Source organism: Pseudophryne corroboree, chromosome 3 (genome assembly GCF_028390025.1).
Source record: "Pseudophryne corroboree isolate aPseCor3 chromosome 3, aPseCor3.hap2, whole genome shotgun sequence".
Classification (NCBI taxonomy): Eukaryota; Metazoa; Chordata; class Amphibia; order Anura; family Myobatrachidae; genus Pseudophryne; species Pseudophryne corroboree.
The window spans coordinates 796,293,864-796,312,636 of NC_086446.1; the positions used below are offsets into that span (position 1 = coordinate 796,293,864).

Consider the following 18,773-nt stretch of genomic DNA (forward strand, 5'->3'; position numbering starts at 1 on the left):
GAAGGTGGGCTCATCTTGGGCGGCTGCCCGAGGGGTCTCGGCATTACAACTCTGCCGAGCAGCTACGTGGTCGGGGGAGAACACGTTTGTAAAATTCTACAAATTTGATACCCTGGCAAAAAGAGGACCTGGAGTTCTCTCATTCGGTGCTGCAGAGTCATCCGCACTCTCCCGCCCGTTTGGGAGCTTTGGTATAATCCCCATGGTCCTTTCAGGAACCCCAGCATCCACTAGGACGATAGAGAAAATAAGAATTTACTTACCGATAATTCTATTTCTCGGAGTCCGTAGTGGATGCTGGGCGCCCATCCCAAGTGCGGATTATTCTGCAATACTTGTACATAGTTATTGTTACAAAAATCGGGTTATTGTTGTAGGAAGCCGTCTTTCAGAGGCTCCTTTTGTTATCATACTGTTAACTGGGTTTAGATCACAAGTTGTACGGTGTGATTGGTGTGGCTGGTATGAGTCTTACCCGGGATTCAAAATTCCTCCCTTATTGTGTACGCTCGTCCGGGCACAGTACCTAACTGGAGTCTGGAGGAGGGTCATAGGGGGAGGAGCCAGTGCACACCACCTGATCGGAAAAGCTTTACTTTTGTGCCCTGTCTCCTGCGGAGCCGCTATTCCCCATGGTCCTTTCAGGAACCCCAGCATCCACTACGGACTCCGAGAAATAGAATTATCGGTAAGTAAATTCTTATTATCCCGCGGTAAGGCATATATTCCAGGTTACGTGCCCAGAGCTATACTATCACGTAGTAAACCCCATATCCTGCGGTAAGGAATATATTCCGGGTTACGTGCCCAGAGCTATTCTATCACGTAGTAAACCCCATATCCTGCGGTAAGGCATATATTCCAGGTTACGTGCCCAGAGCTATTCTATCACGTAGTAAGTCCCATATCCTGCAGTAAGGCATATATTCCAGGTTACATGCCCAGATCTATTCTATCACGTAGTAAACCCCATATCCTGCGGTAAGACATATATTCCAGGTAACGTGCCCAGAGCTATTCTATCACGTAGTAAACTCCATATCCTGCAGTAAGGCATATATTCCAGGTTATGTGCCCAGAGCTATTCTATCACGTAGTAAGTCCCATATCCCGCGGTAAGGCATATATTCCAGGTTACGTGCCCAGAGCTATTCTATCACGTAGTAAACCCCATATCCTGCGGTAAGGCATATATTCCAGGTTACGTGCCCAGAGCTATTCTATCACGTAGTAAACCCCATATCCTGCGGTAAGGCATATATTCCAGGTTACGTGCCCAGAGCTATTCTATCACGTAGTAAGTCCCATATCCTGCGGTAAGGCATATATTCCAGGTAACGTGCCCAGAGCTATTCTATCACGTAGTAAACTCCATATCCTGCAGTAAGGCATATATTCCAGGTTATGTGCCCAGAGCTATTCTATCACGTAGTAAACCCCATATCCCGCGGTAAGGCATATATTCCAGGTTACGTGCCCAGAGCTACACTATCACGTAGTAAGTCCCATATCCTGCAGTAAGGCATATATTCCAGGTTACGTGCCCAGAGCTACACTATCACGTAGTAAACCCCATATCCCGCGGTAAGGCATATATTCCAGGTTACGTGCCCAGAGCTATACTATCACGTAGTAAACCCCATATCCTGCGGTAAGGAATATATTCCGGGTTACGTGCCCAGAGCTATTCTATCACGTAGTAAACCCCATATCCTGCGGTAAGGCATATATTCCACGTTACGTGCCCAGAGCTATTCTATCACGTAGTAAGTCCCATATCCTGCAGTAAGGCATATATTCCAGGTTACGTGCCCAGATCTATTCTATCACGTAGTAAACCCCATATCCTGCGGTAAGACATATATTCCAGGTAACGTGCCCAGAGCTATTCTATCACGTAGTAAGTCCCATATCCCGCGGTAAGGCATATATTCCAGGTAACGTGCCCAGAGCTATTCTATCACGTAGTAAGTCCCATATCCCGCGGTAAGGCATATATTCCAGGTTACGTGCCCAGAGCTATTCTATCACGTAGTAAGTCCCATATCCTGCAGTAAGGCATATATTCCAGGTTACGTGCCCAGAGCTACACTATCACGTAGTAAACCCCATATCCCGCGGTAAGGCATATATTCCAGGTTACGTGCCCAGAGCTACACTATCACGTAGTAAGTCCCATATCCCGCGGTAAGGCATATATTCCAGGTTATGTGCCCAGAGCTATTCTATCACGTAGTAAGTCCCATATCCTGCGGTAAGGCATATATTCCAGGTTCCGTGCCCAGAGCTACACTATCACGTAGTAAACCCCATATCCTGCGGTAAGGCATATATTCCAGGTTACGTGCCCAGAGCTACACTATCACGTAGTAAGTCCCATATCCCGCGGTAAGGCATATATTCCAGGTTACGTGCCCAGAGCTATTCTATCACGTAGTAAGTCCCATATCCCGCGGTAAGGCATATATTCCAGGTTACGTGCCCAGAGCTATTCTATCACGTAGTAAGTCCCATATCCCGCGGTAAGGCATATATTCCAGGTTACGTGCCCAGAGCTACACGATCACGTAGTAAGTCCCATATCCCGCGGTAAGGCATATATTCCAGGTTATGTGCCCAGAGCTATTCTATCACGTAGTAAGTCCCATATCCTGCAGTACGGCATATATTCCAGGTTACGTGCCCAGATCTATTCTATCACGTAGTAAGTCCCATATCCTGCAGTAAGGCATATATTCCAGGTTACGTGCTCAGAGCTATACTATCACGTAGTAAACTCCATATCCTGCAGTACGGCATATATTCCAGGTTACGTGCCCAGAGCTATTCTATCACGTAGTAAACTCCATATCCTGCAGTAAGGCATATATTCCAGGTTACGTGCCCAGAGCTATTCTATCACGTAGTAAGTCCCATATCCCGCGGTAAGGCATATATTCCATGTTACGTGCCCAGAGCTATTCTATCACGTAGTAAGTCCCATATCCTGCGGTAAGGCATATATTCCAGGTTACGTGCCCAGAGCTACACTATCACGTAGTAAACCCCATATCCTGCGGTAAGGAATATATTCCGGGTTACGTGCCCAGAGCTATTCTATCACGTAGTAAACCCCATATCCTGCGGTAAGGCATATATTCCAGGTTACGTGCCCAGAGCTATTCTATCACGTAGTAAGTCCCATATCCTGCAGTAAGGCATATATTCCAGGTTACGTGCCCAGATCTATTCTATCACGTAGTAAACCCCATATCCTGCGGTAAGACATATATTCCAGGTAACGTGCCCAGAGCTATTCTATCACGTAGTAAACTCCATATCCTGCAGTACGGCATATATTCCAGGTTACGTGCCCAGAGCTATTCTATCACGTAGTAAACTCCATATCCTGCAGTAAGGCATATATTCCAGGTTACGTGCCCAGAGCTATTCTATCACGTAGTAAGTCCCATATCCTGCAGTAAGGCATATATTCCAGGTTACGTGCTCAGAGCTATACTATCACGTAGTAAACTCCATATCCTGCAGTACGGCATATATTCCAGGTTACGTGCCCAGAGCTATTCTATCACGTAGTAAACTCCATATCCTGCAGTAAGGCATATATTCCAGGTTACGTGCCCAGAGCTATTCTATCACGTAGTAAGTCCCATATCCCGCGGTAAGGCATATATTCCAGGTTACGTGCCCAGAGCTATTCTATCACGTAGTAAGTCCCATATCCCGCGGTAAGGCATATATTCCAGGTTACGTGCCCAGAGCTATTCTATCACGTAGTAAGTCCCATATCCTGCGGTAAGGCATATATTCCAGGTTACGTGCCCAGAGCTACACTATCACGTAGTAAGTCCCATATCCCGCGGTAAGGCATATATTCCAGGTTATGTGCCCAGTGCTACAGTATCACGTAGTAAGTCCCATATCCCGCGGTAAGGCATATATTCCAGGTTATGTGCCCAGAGCTACACTATCACGTAGTAAACCCCATTTCCTGCAGTACGGCATATATTCCAGGTTACGTGCCCAGAGCTACACTATCACGTAGTAAACCCCATATCCTGCGGTAAGGAATATATTCCGGGTTACGTGCCCAGAGCTATTCTATCACGTAGTAAACCCCATATCCTGCGGTAAGGCATATATTCCAGGTTACGTGCCCAGAGCTATTCTATCACGTAGTAAGTCCCATATCCTGCAGTAAGGCATATATTCCAGGTTACGTGCCCAGATCTATTCTATCACGTAGTAAACCCCATATCCTGCGGTAAGACATATATTCCAGGTAACGTGCCCAGAGCTATTCTATCACGTAGTAAACTCCATATCCTGCAGTAAGGCATATATTCCAGGTTACGTGCCCAGAGCTATTCTATCTCGTAGTAAGTCCCATATCCCGCGGTAAGGCATATATTCCAGGTTACGTGCCCAGAGCTATTCTATCACGTAGTAAGTCCCATATCCCGCGGTAAGGCATATATTCCAGGTTACGTGCCCAGAGCTATTCTATCACGTAGTAAGTCCCATATCCTGCGGTAAGGCATATATTCCAGGTTACGTGCCCAGAGCTACACTATCACGTAGTAAGTCCCATATCCCGCGGTAAGGCATATATTCCAGGCTATGTGCCCAGTGCTACAGTATCACGTAGTAAGTCCCATATCCCGCGGTAAGGCATATATTCCAGGTTACATGCCCAGAGCTATTCTATCACGTAGTAAGTCCCATATCCTGCAGTAAGGCATATATTCCAGGTTATGTGCCCAGAGCTACACTATCACGTAGTAAACCCCATTTCCTGCAGTACGGCATATATTCCAGGTTACGTGCCCAGAGCTATACTATCACGTAGTAAACCCCATATCCTGCAGTAAGGCATATATTCCAGGTTACGTGCCCAGAGCTACACTATCACGTAGTAAACCCCATATCCCGCGGTAAGGCATATATTCCAGGTTACGTGCCCAGAGCTACACTATCACGTAGTAAACCCCATATCCCGCGGTAAGGCATATATTCCAGGTTACGTGCCCAGAGCTATTCTATCTCGTAGTAAGTCCCATATCCTGCGGTAAGGCATATATTCCAGGTTATGTGCCCAGTGCTACAGTATCACGTAGTAAGTCCCATATCCCGCGGTAAGGCATATATTCCAGGTTACGTGCCCAGAGCTATTCTATCACGTAGTAAGTCCCATATCCTGCAGTAAGGCATATATTCCAGGTTACGTGCCCAGAGCTACACTATCACGTAGTAAACCCCATATCCTACAGTAAGGCATATATTCCAGGTTACGTGCCCAGAGCTATACTATCACGTAGTAAGTCCCATATCCTGCAGTAAGGCATATATTCCAGGTTACGTGCCCAGAGCTATACTATCACGTAGTAAGTCCCATATCCTGCAGTAAGGCATATATTCCAGGTTACGTGCCCAGAGCTACACTATCACGTAGTAAGTCCCATATCCCGCGGTAAGGCATATATTCCAGGTTACGTGCCCAGAGCTATACTATCACGTAGTAAGTCCCATATCCTGCAGTAAGGCATATATTCCAGGTTACGTGCCCAGAGCTATACTATCACGTAGTAAACCCCATATCCTGCAGTAAGGCATATATTCCAGGTTACGTGCCCAGAGCTATACTATCACGTAGTAAGTCCCATATCCTGCAGTACGGCATATATTCCAGGTTATGTGCCCAGAGCTACACTATCACGTAGTAAACCCCATTTCCTGCAGTACGGCATATATTCCAGGTTACGTGCCCAGAGCTACACTATCACGTAGTAAACCCCATATCCTGCGGTAAGGAATATATTCCGGGTTACGTGCCCAGAGCTATTCTATCACGTCGTAAACCCCATATCCTGCGGTAAGGCATATATTCCAGGTTACGTGCCCAGAGCTATTCTATCACGTAGTAAGTCCCATATCCTGCAGTAAGGCATATATTCCAGGTTACGTGCCCAGATCTATTCTATCACGTAGTAAACCCCATATCCTGCGGTAAAACATATATTCCAGGTAACGTGCCCAGAGCTATTCTATCACGTAGTAAACTCCATATCCTGCAGTAAGGCATATATTCCAGGTTATGTGCCCAGAGCTATTCTATCACGTAGTAAGTCCCATATCCCGCGGTAAGGCATATATTCCAGGTTACGTGCCCAGAGCTATTCTATCACGTAGTAAACCCCATATCCTGCGGTAAGGCATATATTCCAGGTTACGTGCCCAGAGCTATTCTATCACGTAGTAAACCCCATATCCTGCGGTAAGGCATATATTCCAGGTTACGTGCCCAGAGCTATTCTATCACGTAGTAAGTCCCATATCCTGCGGTAAGGCATATATTCCAGGTAACGTGCCCAGAGCTATTCTATCACGTAGTAAACTCCATATCCTGCAGTAAGGCATATATTCCAGGTTATGTGCCCAGAGCTATTCTATCACGTAGTAAACCCCATATCCCGCGGTAAGGCATATATTCCAGGTTACGTGCCCAGAGCTACACTATCACGTAGTAAGTCCCATATCCTGCAGTAAGGCATATATTCCAGGTTACGTGCCCAGAGCTACACTATCACGTAGTAAACCCCATATCCTGCGGTAAGGCATATATTCCAGGTTACGTGCCCAGAGCTACACTATCACGTAGTAAGTCCCATATCCTGCAGTAAGGCATATATTCCAGGTTACGTGCCCAGAGCTATTCTATCACGTAGTAAGTCCCATATCCTGCAGTAAGGCATATATTCCAGGTTACGTGCCCAGAGCTACACTATCACGTAGTAAGTCCCATATCCCGCGGTAAGGCATATATTCCAGGTTACGTGCCCAGAGCTATTCTATCACGTAGTAAACCCCATATCCTGCGGTAAGGCATATATTCCAGGTTATGTGCCCAGAGCTATTCTATCACGTAGTAAACCCCATTTCCTGCAGTACGGCATATATTCTAGGTTATGTGCCCAGAGCTACACTATCACGTAGTAAACCCCATATCCTGCGGTAAGGCATATATTCCAGGTTATGTGCCCAGAGCTACACTATCACGTAGTAAACCCCATTTCCTGCAGTACGGCATATATTCCAGGTTACGTGCCCAGAGCTATACTATCACGTAGTAAACCCCATATCCTGCAGTAAGGCATATATTCCAGGTTACGTGCCCAGAGCTATGCTATCACGTAGTAAGTCCCATATCCTGCAATAAGGCATATATTCCAGGTTACGTGCCCAGAGCTACAATATCACGTAGTAAACCCCATTTCCTGCAGTACGGCATATATTCCAGGTTACGTGCCCAGAGCTACACTATCACGTAGTAAACCCCATATCCTGCGGTAAGGCATATATTCCGGGTTACGTGCCCAGAGCTAATCTATCACGTAGTAAACCCCATATCCTGCGGTAAGGCATATATTCCGGGTTACGTGCCCAGAGCTATTCTATCACGTAGTAAACCCCATATCCTGCGGTAAGGCATATATTCCAGGTTACGTGCCCAGAGCTATTCTATCACGTAGTAAGTCCCATATCCTGCGGTAAGGCATATATTCCAGGTTACGTGCCCAGATCTATTCTATCACGTAGTAAACCCCATATCCTGCGGTAAGGCATATATTCCAGGTTACGTGCCCAGAGCTATTCTATCACGTAGTAAGTCCCATATCCTGCGGTTAGGCATATATTCCAGGTTACGTGCTCAGAGCTATTCTGTCACGTAGTAAACCCCATATCCTGCGGTAAGGCATATATTCCAGGTTACGTGCCCAGAGCTATTCTATCACGTAGTAAACCCCATATCCTGCGGAAAGGCATATATTCCAGGTAACGTGCACTAAGCTATGCAATTGCAATGTGCAGTAAGCCTTAAGGGGGCACTTAACAAGGATTTCTGTTCGCACCTCAGGAAGGTGCGAACAGACATTTGCCTTAAATGCACCCACGGGCATACCACAAACAGTAATTGAATAGCTCCGGCTCTTAATCCGGGAGCTAAATGCCCACAGTAAGTTCACTGATTGGCTCTTTTTTACTGACTTTTGGCTGGCTTTAGGAGAGACTGATTGTTGAATGAGTTGACTGTGACATTCTGACTTACACTGAGGGGCTTGTGTAGCAGGCTGCGAGATGAGATACAGGCTCTGGCAAGTCTGGCCGTATTTTTTAAAGCGACAATATTTCAGGCAGCACCAACCTGGTTTGCCTTTTAAATGATTGCTGCTTCAAAAATGTGGATGGATCCGCCGGATTCTCGCCAGAACCTGCTTCCCGCAGCCCATTACATAAACCCCTAAATGCTATTATACTCTCTGACAATGTGATGAGTACGGTTAGCTGGGTGACTACACTAAATGTGATTACAGTACACTGGCTGACTAATCCCTTTCCCTGCACTGAGTACTGCTCAGCTAATGGGCTGGCTGTTTACTTACCATCAATTTGACTAATAATAGAGAGAGACTGACTTTCACACCAGTTACTGCTGTCTGATTGACGCAGAGATGTACAGGAATGCAGAGCCGCTTGCAAGCAGCTTTGAATTTCTGTCCGATTTTAAGGAGAAACATGCAGACAACATGCATGTAGCTGTGATGTCAGCACTGCGACCGCCGTCTCCAGCTAGGATCCCACGTCACGATGTTCACGCAGGCAGCCAGCTGAGTAAGCCTGAGCTTATGCAGCTGACTAGTAGAAGGGTAGTCTGCGAGGCCAGGAAGTCTGTGCCATGACATGCAGACCCTTTGCTCTCCCCTCCCAGAAACGGCGGTGACACGCCCCTGTTTCCAGGAATGCAGGCCCCCCCCCCCACTGCGCCATAAGGCAGCGGCAGAGAGGAACTACGGCCAACATCACGAGGTGGGGGGATAGGTAGCGGCTCCACTATGGGGGTCAGGAGGTCGCATGTGCAGGAGTGTTATAAGCCGTTAACCAGCTAACACTCCTGCATCGGTGCTGCGTACACACCTATATAATCAGCGGACGTTCACCCGACATCGGGAGAACGGGCCGACGATTGTATAGGTGTGTTACCTAGCTTTAGTCCCTTACCTTAAACCACACATTAGGAAGACAGCAGGGTGTCCAGGCCCCGGGTCATGTGACCAGAATCTGACACCATAGTGTAGAATGTGTGAGCCAAGCAGTCAGATCTATGTGCCAGCAGCCTCTGTTACCCAGCTGGCCAAGATGTGCACCCACTAACAGCCAGTATCGGACCGGCCCACAGAGGTACAGGGGAAATCCCTGGTGGGCTCCACCGCCGGAACCCCCACCCCTTCCTCTAGGGATCATGTCCAAGACTGTGCACTCGAATTGTGCATTATACATACATTTCTGTTGCACTCCACTCTACAGTGCAGTGCTGTTATTAATCTGATATTTCTCTTACGTCCTAGAGGATGCTGGGGACTCCGTAAGGACCATGGGGAATAGACGGGCTCCACAGGAGACATGGGCACTAAAAAGAACTTTAGGTATGGGTGTGCACTGGCTCCTCCCTCTATGCCCCTCCTCCAGACCTCAGTTTAAAACTGTGCACAGAGGAGACTGGGTGCACTACAGGGAGCTCTCCTGAGCTTCCTGAAATAAAGTATTTTGTTAGCTTTTTATTTTTAGGGAGACCTGCTGGCAACAGGCTCCCTGCATCGTGGGACTGAGGAGAGAGAAGCAGACCTACTTCTGTGAGTTTCAAGGCTCTGCTTCTTAGGCTACTGGACACCATTAGCTCCTGAGGGAGTCAGAACGCAGGTCTCCCCTAGCGGTTCGTCCCGGAGCCGCGCCGCCGTCCTCCTCGCAGAGCCGGAAGATAGAAGCCGGGTGAGTATAGGAAGGCAGAAGACTTCAGATCTTCAGTGAGGTAATATGCAGCGGTAACGCTGCGCGCCATTGCTCCTACACAGAGGCGCACACTGTTGGGCGCAGGGGGGGGGGGGGGGGGGGCGCCCTGGGCAGCATTGTTATACCTCTTGGGCTGGCTATATGGGTATTTACACTGTATTGTATTTACTTATGAGTATCCCCCGCCAGGTTTTTAAAAAAGAGCGGGACCGAAGCCCGCCACTGAGTGGGCGGGGCTTCTTTTTCAGCACTCACCAGCGCCATTTTTTCCACAGCACACGCTGAGAAGCTGGCTCCTCGGACTCTCTCCTGCTGATCACCGGTGACAGAGGGTTTTAAAGAAGGGGAGGGGGAGGGGGAGGCACATAATTTGGCGCAGTGAATACATATTACAAGCGCTATATCTTGGTAAATTTTTTCTCCAGGGTTATTGGCTCTGGGTGTGTGCTGGCATACTCTCTCTCTGTCTCTCCAAAGGGCCTTGTGGGGAAACTGTCTCCAGATAGAGCTTTCCCTGAGTGTGTGGTGTGTCAGTACGTGCGTGTCGGCATGTCTGAAGCGGAAGGCTCTCCTAGGGATGAGGTGGAGCGCATGAGTGTGGTGTCGCCGTCGGCAACGCCGACACATGATTGGATGGATATGTGGAATATTCTAAATGCAAATGTGAATTTATTACACAAACGTTTGGACAAGGCAGAGTCCAGGGACCGTTCAGGGAGTCAGTCCCTGCCTCTCCCTGTGGCACAGGGGCCTTCTGGGTCTCAAAAGCGCCCGCTTTCTCAGGTGGTTGACACAGATACCGACACAGATTCTGACTCTAGTGTCGATTATGATGATGCGAGGTTACAGCCAAAGTTGGCAAAAAGTATCCATTATATGATTATTGCTATAAAGGATGTACTGCATATTATTGATGACCCCGCGGTGCCTAATCCTAAAATCCACATGTTTAAAGAAAAGAAACCTGAGGTTACTTTTCCACCCTCCTTTGAATTAAATGAATTATTTGAAAGTGCTTGGGAAACTCCAGATAAGAAACTGCAGATTCCCAAGAGGATTCTTATGGCGTATCCTTTCCCAATCAGGGACAGAATACGGTGGGAATCCTCCCCAAGGGTGGATAAAGCGTTGACGCGCCTTTCCAAGAAGGTGGCACTACCGTCTCAAGATACCGCTACCCTCAGGGATCCTGCTGACCGCAAGCAGGAAACTACCTTGAAGTCAATTTACACACATACAGGTACATTACTCAGACCGGCAATAGCGTCGGCCTGGGTTTGTAGCGCGGTACTGGCGTGGACAGAGACCTTATCTACTGATATGGATACCATGGATAAGGAAACTATTTTATTGACCCTGGGCCATATTAAGGATGCAGTCCTTTATATGAGAGAGGCTCAGAGGGATATAGGCATACTGGGGTCCAGAGCAAACGCTATGGCGATTTCTGCCAGGCGAGCACTGTGGACCCGACAGTGGACGGGTGATGCCGACTCAAAGCGGCATATGGAGGTTTTGCCGTACAAGGGTGAGGAGTTGTTTGGGGAAGGTCTCACGGACCTGGTTTCCACAGCTACTGCTGGTAAATCAACTTTTTTACCTTATGTTTCCTCACAGCCTAAGAAAGCGCCACATTATCAGATGCAGTCCTTTCGGCCGCATAAATCCAAGAGAGCTCGGGGATCTTCCTTTCTTGCCAGAGGTAAGGGAAAGGGGGAAAAGCTGTCAGCTACAGCCAGTTCCCAGGAACAGAAGTCCTCCCCGGCTTCTACTAAATCCACCGCATGACGCTGGGGCTCTGCTGGGGGAGTCCGCTCCAGTGGGGTCACGTCTTCGTCTTTTCAGCCAAGTCTGGGTTCACTCTCAGGTGGATCCCTGGGCAATAGACATTGTTTCCCAGGGGTACAAGCTGGAATTCGAAGAGGTGCCTCCTCGCCGGTTTTTCAAATCGGCACTGCCGACTTCTACCCCAGAGAGGGAGGTAGTTTTGGCAGCTATTCAAAAATTGTCTCTCCAACAAGTGGTGGTCATGGTTCCCCTGCTGCAGCAGGGGATGGGCTATTACTCAACCCTGTTTGTGGTCCCGAAACCGGACGGTTCGGTCAGACCCATTCTAAGTTTAAAATCCTTAAACCTATACTTAAAAAGGTTCAAGTTCAAGATGGAGTTGCTCAGGGCGGTCATTGCAAGTCTGGAAGAGGGAGATTATATGGTGTCTCTAGACATAAAGGATGCATACCTTCATGTCCCCATTTATCAACCTCATCAGGCGTTCCTGAGATTTGTGGTGGAGGATTGTCACTACCAATTTCAGACGTTGCCGTTTGGGCTGTCCACGGGCCCGAGAATTTTTACCAAATTAATGGCGGAGATGATGGTGCTCCTGCGCAAGCAGGGGGTCACAATTATCCCATACTTGGACGATCTCCTGATTAAAAGCGAGATCGAGAGAACAGTTGCTGGTCAAAGTATCACTTTCCCTGAGGGTGTTACAACAACATGGTTGGATTCTAAACCTGCCAAAGTCACAGTTAGTTCCAACAACCAGATTGCCTTTCTTAGGCATGATTCTGGACACGGAACAAAACAGGGTCTTTCTCCCGACGGAAAAGGCCCAGGAACTGCGGGACCTGGTCAGGGACCTGTTGAAGCCAGACAGGGTGTCTGTACATCACTGCACAGGAGTGCTGGGGAAAATGGTGGCGTCTTACGAGGCCATTCCATTCGGCAGGTTCCATGCCAGAACCTTTCAGTGGGACCTTCTGGACAAGTGGTCCGGGTCACATCTACAGATTCATCAGATGACCCGCCTGTCCCCCAGGGCCAGGGTATCTCTCCTGTGGTGGCTGCAGAGTGCTCACCTTCTAGAGGGTCGCAGGTTCGGAATCCAGGACTGGGTTCTGGTGACCACGGACGCAAGTCTCCGAGGATGGGGAGCAGTCACACAGGGAAGACACTTCCAGGGTCTGTGGTCAAGCCAGGAGGCGTGTCTACACATCAACATTCTGGAATTAAGGGTCATATACAACGGCCTTCGTCAGGCGCAGACCTTACTTCAAGGTCTACCAGTTCTGATTCAGTCAGACAACATCACAGCAGTGGCTCATGTAAACCGCCAAGGCGGCACAAGGAGCAGAGTGGCAATGGCAGAAGCCTCAAAGATTCTTCGATGGGCGGAGAGTCATGTAAGCGCTCTGACAGCAGTCTTCATTCCGGGAGTGGACAACTGGGAAGCAGACTTCCTCAGCAGACACGATCTGCATCCAGGAGAGTGGGGACTTCATCAGGAAGTCTTCGCAGAGATTGCAAGTCAGTGGGGTCTGCCTCAAATAGACATGATGGCTTCACGCCTCAACAGGAAACTTCCGAGATATTGCGCCAGGTCAAGGGACCCTCAGGCGATTGCAGTGGACGCACTGGTGACACCGTGGGTGTTTCAGTCGGTCTATTTGTTCCCTCCTCTTCCTCTCATCTCAAAGATACTGAGAATCACAAGACGAAGATTCTCATCGTTCCAGATTGGCCTCGAAGGGCCTGGTATCCGAATCTACAGGAAATGCTCTCAGAAGATCCGTGGCCTCTTCCTCTCAGGGAAGACCTGTTACAACAAGGGCCCTGTCTGTTCCAGGACTTACCGTGACTGCGTTTGACGGCATGGCGGTTGAACGCATGATCCTAGCGGAGAAGGGCATTCCGGAGGAGGTCATTCCTACCCTGATAAAGGCTAGGAAGGAGGTGACATCGAAACATCACCGTATCTGGAGGAAGTATGTGTCTTGGTGCGAAGCCAAGACTGCTCCTCCGGAAGAGTTCCATCTGGGCCGTTTTCTCCACTTCCTGCAAACAGGAGTGAATTTGGGCCTAAAGTTAGGCTCCATTAAGGTTCAGATTTCGGCCTTATCCATTTTCTTTCAAAAGGAATTGGCTTCTCTTCCAGAAGTCCAGACTTTCGTGAAAGGGGTGCTGCATATCCATCCTCCTTTTGTGCCTCCAGTGGCACCATGGGACCTTAACGTGGCGTTACGGTTCCTTAAGTCTCACTGGTTTGAACTGCTTCAAACAGTTGACTTGAAGTATCTTACTTGGAAGGTGGTCATGTTATTGGCCTTGGCTTCGGCACGGCGAGTGTCAGAGTTGGCGGTTTTGTCTCACAAAAGCCCTTATTTGATTTTCCATGTGGATAGAGCTGAGTTGCGGATTCGTCCCCAATTGTTGCCTAAGGTGGTTTCTTTTTTTCATATGAACCAACCTATTGTAGTGCCTGTGGCTACAAGGGACGTGGAGTATTCCGAGTACCTAGATGTGGTCAGGGCATTGAAAATTTATGTGGCCAGAACGGCTCGGGTTAGGAAAACAGAAGCTCTGTTTATCCTGTATGTAGCCAACAAGGTTGGTGCTCCTGCGTCTAAACAGACTATTGTTCGCTGGATCTGTAACACGATTCAGCAGGCTCATTCTACGGCTGGATTGCCGTTACCGAATTCGGTTAAGGCCCATTCCACTAGGAAGGTGGGCTCTTCTTGGGCGGCTGCCCGGGGCGTCTCGGCATTACATCTTTGCCAAGCCGCGACTTGGTCGGGTTCAAACACTTTTGCAAAATTCTACAAGTTTGATACCCTGGCCGATGAGGACCTAATGTTTGCTCATTCGGTGCTGCAGAGTCGTCCGCACTCTCCTGCCTGTTTTGGAGCTTTGGTATAATCCCCATGATCCTTACGGAGTCCCCAGCATCCTCTAGGACGTAAGAGAAAATAAGATTTTAAACCTACAGGTAAATCTTTTTCTCGTAGTCCGTAGAGGATGCTGGGCGCCCGTCCCTGTGCGGACAGCATCCTGCAGGACTTGTATATAGTTGTTGCTAACATAAGGGTTATGTTTCAGTTGGATCAGTTTTGGACTGATACTGGTTTGTTTCATACTGTTGACTGGTTCGTATATCCCATGTTATACGATGTGAATGGTGTGGCTGGTATGAATCTTGCCCTTGGATTTACAAAATCCTTTCCTCGTACTGTCCGTCTCCTCTGGGCACAGTTTCTCTAACTGAGGTCTGGAGGAGGGGCATAGAGGGAGGAGCCAGTGCACACCCATACCTAAAGTTCTTTTTAGTGCCCATGTCTCCTGTGGAGCCCCTCTATTCCCCATGGTCCTTACGGAGTCCCCAGCATCCTTTACGGACTACGAGAAAAAGATTTACTGGTAGGTTTAAAATCTTATTATTACATTATCATGCATTGACCAGCAGTTTATACTCTATATATTTATTAAGAGACCCATACCATGCCCTGTGTAAAGGTTAGCCACGTCTCTGTGGTGGCCACACCCCTAAACACGGGCCGCTACCACTGCATTCTCCCAGTGGCCCCTTCACGCCCCAGCCTGACTGCTGACTGTACACGATTTCCCGGCTACCGGGGGTCGTCCAGCTCTGTCTTACACAGTTATTCCCATTCCTCTATCCCAGTGGTCAGCTGACGGTGACTTCTGGCTAATTCAGCAGTGGGTGTGCCAGGCCCCTAACCTACCCTCCCACAGCCTAACTAACCTCCCCTCTCTGCAGCCTAACCCTCTGCTGCCGGTATATGCAGAATGTTGGCGTTTCACATCCATTTTACATGTCGCCATTCTGCACATTTTGATATGTTCAGTGTCGACACCATAGCTACTGACATTGTGATGTCAACATTATTTCCTGATCTCTTTTTTTACTTTAGCCTGGTGCAGGTAATCAGGTCCTCCATATGGTGTGTGGGGTGATAATTCATGCGTTCTACTTGTATGTCTAAAAGCAGAAACTAAACGGAAAGTAAATTGATGTCAGCAAGAAACTAAAAACGCAGAAGTTAATTTGAAAATAAAGAATTTCATAGACTTTCCATAAAGCAGAATAGTTGTACGTCCGCTGTAGGGCCACCCACTGTATACACTGAGCGGGGATTGGGCGCAGTGTCCTGGTGACTCTGCTCTCTGCTAGGGCCTGTGTGGCGGATCATTTCTGTTTTACTTCTAGGTGTTCTGCGATGTCGCTGCTACTATACAATAAGTGCATATATATGATGCAGCGTTGCATTAAACAATTCACCTGCCAGTATGTTATGGAGTGTGGGATGAAAGCGGAGGAAGCCACCACCCATGGGAAGAGCATATGTTGGGAATAGCCCATGGCCCTAGTGATGTGAGGTGGCAGTGCTAGCCACTGTGGAACTGTGTCTTTATCCGTAAAGAAACTGCTTGTGCCTGCAGATGCCTGATGCTATTATCTTGCTCTTATCTCCTTCCTGTACTGCCCGCTGACCAGTGTAAGGGTGTGAGCTACAGACAGAACAGCACTCTGCTGGATTTACTTCCCAGACGCGGCCCCAAAGCGTTCACCATCTTCTGTACTGCGCTCCGAGACACCGGGCAGGAGCACTTAGCGGAGCAGCTGGAGGAACAAGAGCGATGCCTCAAACCAGAGGTAAGATTATCTCATGTCAGGAGCGGGCAGAAAGCCCCTCTCTCCCCCCCCCCCCCCCCCCCTCCCCCCCCTCCCCTCCCCTGAGCAGGCAGAAATCTGCTCCCCGGGCCCCCCCCACACACACAAAAAAAAAAGACCCAACCCCCACAAGGAGACCCAAAAACATCCAGTATTGCTGATTCTTCTGCTCACAATGGGTACAAAGGGTTAATTGTACACACCTAGAGCAGCGGTGTAACGCAGGCTACGTTGTTGGCTCAGATAACAATGAATATCACATGTTTACTCCTTATAGTCACCACAGAGCTACACCCAACGCTCAGCTCATAACTTCATCTACTAATGTTCCACTATCAAAGGTTTTTCTTGCTTTTTTTTTTTTTTTTAGGAAATAACCAAATGATATTCTGCTGCTTAGAAAACTAGCGTAAAATAACCAGATATACACGAGTCTGCTTAATTCCCCCTCACGCCTCCATGTTTCCCATCAGTCTATAGCAGCTAGTGATCCTGCCATTCAGTTATATGTCACAGAGAAATGCAGATAGGTCGTATCCCGATTCCCAGCCGTTTACTAGTCCTGGCTTATAGTAACAATGTGTGTTCGGTTATTTTTACATCAGATTTATATGTGCATTCATGTAACAAGATGACGTCACAGCAGGTCACAAAGAAATGAAGTCCCTGGACTTTATACTTAGACCTTCCCATTCCTTCTAATACGTACTGCACTAACATTGCTTGAAATGGCACCAAAAAGCAGCAACCAATCATACAGTTCCTTTCAGTATTCTGCTTGCACTGCACAGGTAACAGCTCATTACTGATTGGTTGCCTGACGTTATGACTCCTATAAGCAATACTGGTAAGTGACACTCAGAAACGACACAATACAAGACCATTAGTATAATGCAGGCATTCCCAACCGCGGTCCTCAAGGCACACCAACAGTGCAGGTTTTAGTGATATCCAGGCTTCAGCACAGGTGACTTAATTAGTAGCTCAGTTATTTTGATTTAACCATCTGTGCTGCAGCCTGGATATCACTAAAACATGCCCTGCTGGTGTGCCTTGAGGACCGCGGTTGGGAATGCCCGGTGTAATGTATGTAACAAACATTCTGTGGTTATGGGTCTGACAGTGTAGCTAAACAGTGTCTAGGTAGACAGTAGGTGGACCCCATATGGTCTACGGGTACAAAAGGTTGACACATGTCGGCTATATGATCTGGACCTAATGACTGTTGACCTATCCATTGGAACCCCTCCCGGTTATTTTGGATGTTGGGGGATCGCTATGGTTTCTGTGTTTAGCTTTGTATAATTTGGGATTCTGCGGACATTCAGTTTTGCAATGACAACGTCTGTACTCTGATTTCCCACATTATGGGGAGATACAATGAATCTGCGGCCCAGCAGGTCTCTGTTACATTGGCTATCATGGTAACAATTAGTATATTGATACCCTGTAATGATACTTGAGTATTTATTTTATTTGATCACTTCTTTGTGTCCTGTTAAGTATTCAGTGTCTCTGGTTTCTGGTTGCAGGTTCCTTTCTCTGTGGAAGAAATCGGAGTTCAGCGATGGCGAGGTGAGGGCGCTTTGTGACGGTTTCGCAGCTTACGCAATATTTGGCCCAATTTGACAGTATTTAAAAAGAATTGTATGATCTGAAATTTACTTTAGCATTATGAAATAATATCATGATATTCCCGGAGCTTATTGCCCTTGAGCTGATGTTTTCAGTCTCCCAAGTCTCAGGGCATCTGAAAAGATGATATCTGTGTGTTTTGTCATGACCGAGGTAGCATGCATTACAGTTTTAACGCACAGTGGGGGAGATGTACCAAACTGTGGAGATAAATAAAGTACCAACCAATCGGCTTCTAGCTGCCATTTTACAAGCTGTGCTTGAAAAAAGACAGCTGATGATTGGTTAGCACTTTATCTCTCTCCACTTTGTCTTTCTCCAAAGTTTGATACATATCCCCCAGTATCATTTATAATGTTACCAAGAGTAAATCTACTTAGCGCTAGTATATATGAAAGGCTGTGTATTACTGAGCTGAATAGTATATGTGATAAATAGTGTTTATATTTATATGAATATGTTGTCATAGTCCTCTTCCTGGAGCAGGCTGCCGTGTTAGAGGGGTGGGGCTTCTCTGATCAGACAGACAGTGACTTATAGAGTGACACGTTTGATCTGCAGATTGGCTCTGTGTTAGAGAGGTATATACAGATGTGTCCTCAGACATCTAACCTCGATACGTCATGCAGTGCAAGATGCCTGGCGTGAGTTGGCCGCCAGGTCCTATGCAACTCTGCTAACCTCGGGTGCCGAAAATGCATCTTACTCGCTCCAGCTGTTTGGTCTGCCCTATAGATACGGTAGGCGCCACAGCTGTAGGTAATGGATTGGGGAGTAATACTTCTAACAGAGCTGCGGTGGAACATCAGAATAAGCG

The 18,773-nt window shown here is 47.8% G+C and overlaps 1 protein-coding gene across 6 annotated transcripts in view; it reads left to right on the forward strand.

The window, feature by feature from the left end:
- CASP2 (caspase 2) overlaps positions 1 to 18,773 on the forward strand; it is a 189,820-nt gene that overhangs the window by 124,973 nt on the left and 46,074 nt on the right. For 5 of the 6 annotated variants that reach the window (XM_063962662.1, XM_063962664.1, XM_063962661.1 and 2 more), the window contains exons 3-4: positions 16,145 to 16,303; positions 17,854 to 17,896. In XM_063962662.1, the coding sequence (XP_063818732.1) occupies positions 16,145 to 16,303; positions 17,854 to 17,896 (202 nt within the window). The remainder of the gene's footprint in view (positions 1 to 16,144; positions 16,304 to 17,853; positions 17,897 to 18,773) is intronic. The other variant, XM_063962665.1, reaches the window with a different exon arrangement.